Below are 6,414 nucleotides of genomic sequence, written 5' to 3'. Positions count from 1 at the left end.
GGAAGTTTGGTATAAGATCTTTTTCTTGTTTTGATGTGCTTTGTATGTGTGCTTTTCTTCTTTTGTATATCAGCAATTGGCAAAGGATCCAAGAAGTGTACTTGTCCTTTTATAGTTGAAGTCTGAAGCCAAATGATTTGAATCTAGAATTATCCGTTGGATTCAAACGACTCTTTCCAGCGACATGTTCTGGTCAGCTTCAGATTTGCAGGCCAATCTTGTCGTCTGAATTCCACAGTCGTCAGGTTTGTCCTTTTCTCGCAGGTTTCGTCTTCTTGCGCCAGTTCGTTTTTTAGCTAACGAACAGTTGACCCATGCATCTCGAAACTGTGACCATGCATAATTTCAAAGCTTCTGAATTGGTGCAGACAGTTGTCGGATCTTGTCTTTTAGCAAACGGATCATTCGCGCTGTCCTGAAGATCACTCAGTTTGACTTTGATAGCTGTTGTCTATGATTGTTGCCAAGTCTGATACTGAGTTCTCTTTTACTCAGCTTCCATGGTCAGCTTCGTTCTGCAAGATATAGTTCCTAAGAAGACTTCTCTACTTTTGATATTGAGTTGCGTTTCACTCAGCTTCATTGATTAGCTTGATCTTTAAGCTTATGTTCAGAAGATGACTTATCTTCTATTACGCTGAGTTGCACTTCACTCAGCTTGTGCTGTGTTCTTATGCTGACTTCATCCTGTCTTACTTTTTATTTCTATTTTCATTTATATTTATGCTCAACATTGAACAAACATATCAGTACAATGAAATCAAAGCACTTAAATTTAATTGCCCCTTAATCATGGATTAACTTAAATGATTTTGTCAAATCAAAATCATGTGAAAAGGTGTTTCAACAAACTCCCCCATTTTGATGTTGGCAAAATATTTAATTGATGGAACTCAGTATTGAGATTCCCCATGATTGAAATTCTTTTTATGCTTCTGAAATTACTCCCCCGTAAGGGTTGCATCTATTGACGATATTGTATTTGTCGATATCCTGTCGATATCCATCTGATATCTGAAAGTTAACAAATATCGTCATATATGAAGATATTGATCAGAAATCGACAGATATCGACACTGTCGGGGAAAAATGTTTGAAACTGATATTCCAACCAAAATGTATTTTCAGACAACAATACCACTGTTTTTGGGGTTCACACGATCAGTAAAAACATGAAAAATGAAGAGAAACAATATACATTGACTTGTAGAGAAACAACATGCTAGATCTTAACAATGAATGGACTAAGCTTTGAATCTTTTTAATGAAACTAAAAACCAATGAAAAATTTATATGATTGTAGAAATTTTGTTATATGAATTGTGGGTTGAATTAATTGTTGTAGTATTCTAATCATTCGGTAGATTATTCTATTCTTTAGAGAGAGAGAGCACGAGAAAGAAAGAGAAAAAAAGACAAAAACACACAGTTATGTTAAGAAAGAACACGAGGATAAACTTGAAAGTTACTTATTAAAATGTGTTAGTTTTAGTTAGTTTTTAAAAATAATTCTCTCTTTTTCTTATTAGCCTTCCTCATCAGCTAATTATGTAATTCTTGTTAATTTTAATGAATTTTTCTTTTAAAAAAATTAGAAGTTTGGTGTACATTGGGAATAAATCTGCACCTTCCCATCAAGGATAAGAGGCATTAGATATTATCCCAAGACTTCAGAACGGCTATAAGTCCTCGTTTCCCTTACTAGTTTTTGGCCCGTGCGATGTACGGATTCATCTTAATATATAAATCTATATAATATAAAACAGTAACGATGGAACTGAGGTGTCACTTCCTCCTTTTTTACTGATAAAAAATATAATATAATATATAATATATTAATTTTTATTTTATTATTATATTTATCTATAAAAATATTATTTAAAGTAAATGTGAAAATCAAATAATAATATTTAATTTATATAACACAATTATGTCATTAATTGTAATTATTAGATTGTATTTTTATTAATATTTATATATTTATATATAATAAAATTAAAATTAACATATTAAATTTTTTATCACTAAAAAAGGAGGAAGTGACACCTTAGGTCCATCGTTACTGTTTTATATTATATATAGATGTGTAGAGAATTAGAGAGATTTTAGGGATTAATTTAAATTCTGTAGAACTCTTAGATATAGTATGGATAAAATAATCTTTTTTATAGATAAATATAATAATAGAATTAAAATTAATATATTATATATTATATTATATTTTTTATCAGTAAAAAAGGAGGAAGTGACACCTCAGTTCTATCATTACTGTTTTATATTATATATAGATATATAGATGTGTAGAGAATTAGAGAGATTTTAGGGATTAATTTAAATTCTATAGAACTCTTAGATATAGTACGGATAAAATAATCTTTTTATAGATAAATATATATAATAAAATTAAAATTAATATATTAAATTTTTTATCACTAAAAAAAGAGGATGTGACACCTCAGTTCCATCGTTACTGTTTTATATTATATATAGATAGATGTGTAGAGAATTAGAGAGATTTTAGGGATTAATTTAAATTCTGTAGAACTCTTAAATATAGTATGGATAAAATAATCTTTTTTATAGATAAATATATATAATAAAATTAAAATTAATATATTAAATTTTTTATCACTAAAAAAGGAGGAAGTGACACCTCAGTTCCATCGTTATTATTTTATATTATATATAGATATAGATGTGTAGAGAATTAGAGAGATTTTAGGGATTAATTTAAATTCTGTAGAACTCTTAGATATAGTACGGATACAATAATATTTTTATAGATAAATATATATAATAAAATTAAAATTAATATATTAAATTTTTTATCACTAAAAAAGGAGGAAGTGACACATCAGTTCCATCGTTACTGTTTTATATTATATATAGATGTGTAGAGAATTAGAGAGATTTTAAGGATTAATTTATATTCTGTAGAACTCTTAGATATAGTACGGATAAAATAATCTTTTTATAGATAAATATATATAATAAAATTAAAATTAATATATTAAATTTTTTATCACTAAAAAAAGGAGGAAGTGACACCTCAGTTCCATCGTTACTGTTTTATATTATATATAAATGTGTAGAGAATTAGAAAGATTTTAGGAATTAATTTATATTCTGTAAAACTCTTATATATAGTACGGATAAAATAATCTTTTTATAGATAAATATATATAATAAAATTAAAATTAATATATTAAATTTTTTATCACTAAAAAATAAGGAAATAACACTTTAATTGCATCGTTACTGTTATTATATATAGATTTGGAATAAACATCTAATTTACGACCCCTATTTAGAATAAAACACATCGGCATAACCAAACACTCCTTCATTTGCTGTTTAATTTTCCTTTTCTTTTTTTCCTATTTTGACTACTCATCCATTGAAAATTAAAAAAAAAAAAAAAAAACCCATAGAAAAACTAGTCCTCTCAGTTGTTTTTTCTTTTAAAAAAAACAAGCAAAGCCTGAAAAAAAAAAAAGAAAAAAAAAAAGGCTAGCTGATAAGATCATGGCTACGTGTCCTTCCTAAGATCCACCACCACTACGCTCACGTTGTCAGTACTGTGCCTGGCCAGCGCCAGCTTAGTCAGCAACATCGACGCGTCCGTGCATGCTTTGTCCGACATCTCTTCGCCGCTTCCACTGCTTTCTGCAGGAACACCGCCAACCGCTTCATTCTCCGCCGCACCGCATGACTCCGATTGCTGCTGCTGCCCAATCTGTCCTTTCCCCCTCAAACACATACGCGCCACCCCACACGCTGTTTCGTTCGAAACCACATCCCACAACCCATCACTGGCCAGTACCAAGCACTCGTCCTCCGCCGTCCGCTCCGTTATTGTCACTTCCGGCTCACAGCTCACGTAAGGTTTTAGGTAGTTATCACCTGTAATCAAATTATCAGAAACGTCATATATACAAATTATACCTTTAAAAATATCAATGCCATTATATATCTTTCTTAATTTGTTTCTCTAAAGCAAAATTATTACCTATGGATCTTGACATGGCCAGGACTCCGAGAACTCGTGGACAATCCCAGTATATAACACGGCCACCGGCGGCTTGGATCCGGTTCAGCTCGTCTGGACGGTCCGGCTGTTCACACGAGTCCCAAGTTAATTATCATCAAACATAAAAGAAACTCACAATCACAATGCCATAACAAAATTTCGCATTTTATGATCTAATAAACGCACACAAATCGTATTCGTTTGGTTTCCATGAAAAGGATAGAAAGAAACCTTATGATCAGTAGAGAGAGGAACAGGCTTGCCGTTACGGCATAAGACGGCTCTAGAGTCGCCGCAGTTGGCCACGATAATCTTACTGGGGGTTAGGATAGCCACCACGGCAGTAGATCCGACGGCGTCGCATTCCGGAGTTTGCATCTCACATCTGCAAGTAGCACGAAACGCCCCTTCATTCCACCCTATCACCTCTTTGTCCATCCGCCAGAAGCTTTTCACCATCGCACTTCTCCAATCCCCGGCCAACGTTGCCGCCGGCGCTGGCGCAGTTGTTTCTTTGCTGCCAATTAGCTGCTCCTTCACCAATTCATGAAGTCTATCTCTGCACCTTGCCGCCACCTGAAATCGGAAAAAAAGGGACATTCAGTTTTGCTGAACATCGAACTTGAACAATTAAACAGGAATTGGCTTGAAGGCGGTGGTTCCATACATGAGAGCAACCGTGGCCGTCGTAAACGCCGAAATAATGGAACTCAGAGGCGGATTTCCGATCCTTTGTAAAGAACGAAGGGTGAACTGCGACTGCATCTTCCATGTCTCTCCTCCTTCCACAGACGGAAGCCACACCATATTTTGGATACATATCGAGATCAAAATGGATTGTGGCTGAAATGGAGGGATTTAGAACCATATTCAAAGATTTACTCGAAATTAAAGTTTCTTTTTCCGGTTTCATGTTAATTTTGTTCTCTTCATTTTTCAGTGATGAGCCTTCGCCATATTCTTCACGAGTAGAAGGCAATGAAGTAGTACGCACTTGGATTTTTCTCCGCTTATTACCTTCCTCCTCCGTTTCTGACGCAACTTCGGCGACAAATTTAAACCGTCTGATCTCCATTCTCTTGCTGGCTGCTCTTGAATTCCCTTGACACGGCGTGGCTGATGCTTCACTGTCACTAACAAACCCACGACATATCTCAGCCATTAAAGAAAGAAAAAAGAAGCTTCGTTTTTATGTCTCATCTACTACTCAAACAATAATTCTTTCATAATCCTAACTAGTTATAATCTCGCCATCAAAATCAACACTCCTTTCTTTCTTTTCCTTCCTTTTGATTGTTGTCAGATTAAGACCTCTTCTCTTTCCTTTTCATTTCTTTCAACAATTGAAATTTTAACTGAAGAAAAGTTTAAAGAGAGGGAGAGGCAACCTCTTGAATGTGAATGGAGACCAAGGATAAAATATGTAATTTCAATGTAACAAACATGCTTTGTTTTTTATCTTAATATATTATTTATCCTACTTAACTTAATTTGTATAAAATGTTGGTTTAATCTTCTGTTTTTTTTTTAAACCGTTGGTTTAATTCTTCAAAAAAAAAAAAAAAAACCGTTGGTTTAATCTTCTAAATTTGTATAAATATAATCAATATATCACTTAATTGAAAAAAAATTAAATTGAAAAATATATCATACGTATAAAAAAAATAAAATGATGAGGATCAAGATGTAGAAAAAACAATCTTTATAGTTTAAAAATAATTTTATTTTTAATGTATTTTTTAATTATATATAACGACTTCTATAAATTATGTGGAATACATTTTTCGTATTTAACTTACTTTTTTACAACCGAATGATTAATTACTAATGAGACGTTAGATAACAAATTATGATTAAGCTTTTTTTAGTTTTGGTCTTGAAGGGCAGGCTGCCCGTCACTGTCACGGGCAGATGTTACTATATAAAGCGTGACACACCACATTGATAAACAAATTTCTACCGTTGGATTAATACCTCCCTACATCAAAGGTGGACACATGTACTTCCTATGGAGTCCGTAGATAGATGGCCCAATCAAAATTCAACACAGCAATTAACCAGTACTTGCTTTCCTCACACGCATGTGGTACTTTCCTATGCCTCTTCTCGGTTGGGTTTTAAAATTTTGAAGTTCAAAGAAATGAAAATTATATGCTCTTAACATTTACCGTTAGGAGCAATTTTATCTTTAACGTTTAAAATAATGTAATTTACTTTTAACGTTGATAATGAAAAGCAATTTTATTCCTAACATTAATAAATTGGATCAATTTTAAATATTATTGTAAAATATAAATATTTTGTTCCTTATTTTGTATCAAATATATATCAGTTTGTTTGAAAAAATCATATTTGTTGTAATTTAATAATAGAATTGGATGTTA

The 6,414-nt window shown here is 32.3% G+C and overlaps 1 protein-coding gene across 1 annotated transcript; it reads right to left on the bottom strand.

The window, feature by feature from the left end:
• Positions 1–3,236: 3,236 nt before the first annotated feature.
• Positions 3,237–5,461, bottom strand: LOC136233071 (probable protein phosphatase 2C 24). Its single transcript, XM_066022618.1, has 4 exons — positions 4,698–5,461; positions 4,262–4,606; positions 4,010–4,115; positions 3,237–3,903 (listed from the first exon to the last, which is right to left on the bottom strand). Exons 1-4 carry the CDS (start codon positions 5,190–5,192, stop codon positions 3,530–3,532), a joined length of 1,320 nt encoding a protein of 439 aa, XP_065878690.1. The 5' UTR covers positions 5,193–5,461; the 3' UTR covers positions 3,237–3,529.
• Positions 5,462–6,414: the final 953 nt, after the last annotated feature.

This window comes from Euphorbia lathyris, chromosome 6 (genome assembly GCF_963576675.1).
Source record: "Euphorbia lathyris chromosome 6, ddEupLath1.1, whole genome shotgun sequence".
Lineage (NCBI taxonomy): Eukaryota > Viridiplantae > Streptophyta > Magnoliopsida > Malpighiales > Euphorbiaceae > Euphorbia > Euphorbia lathyris.
This window is presented reverse-complemented; position numbering and strand designations above follow the sequence as displayed.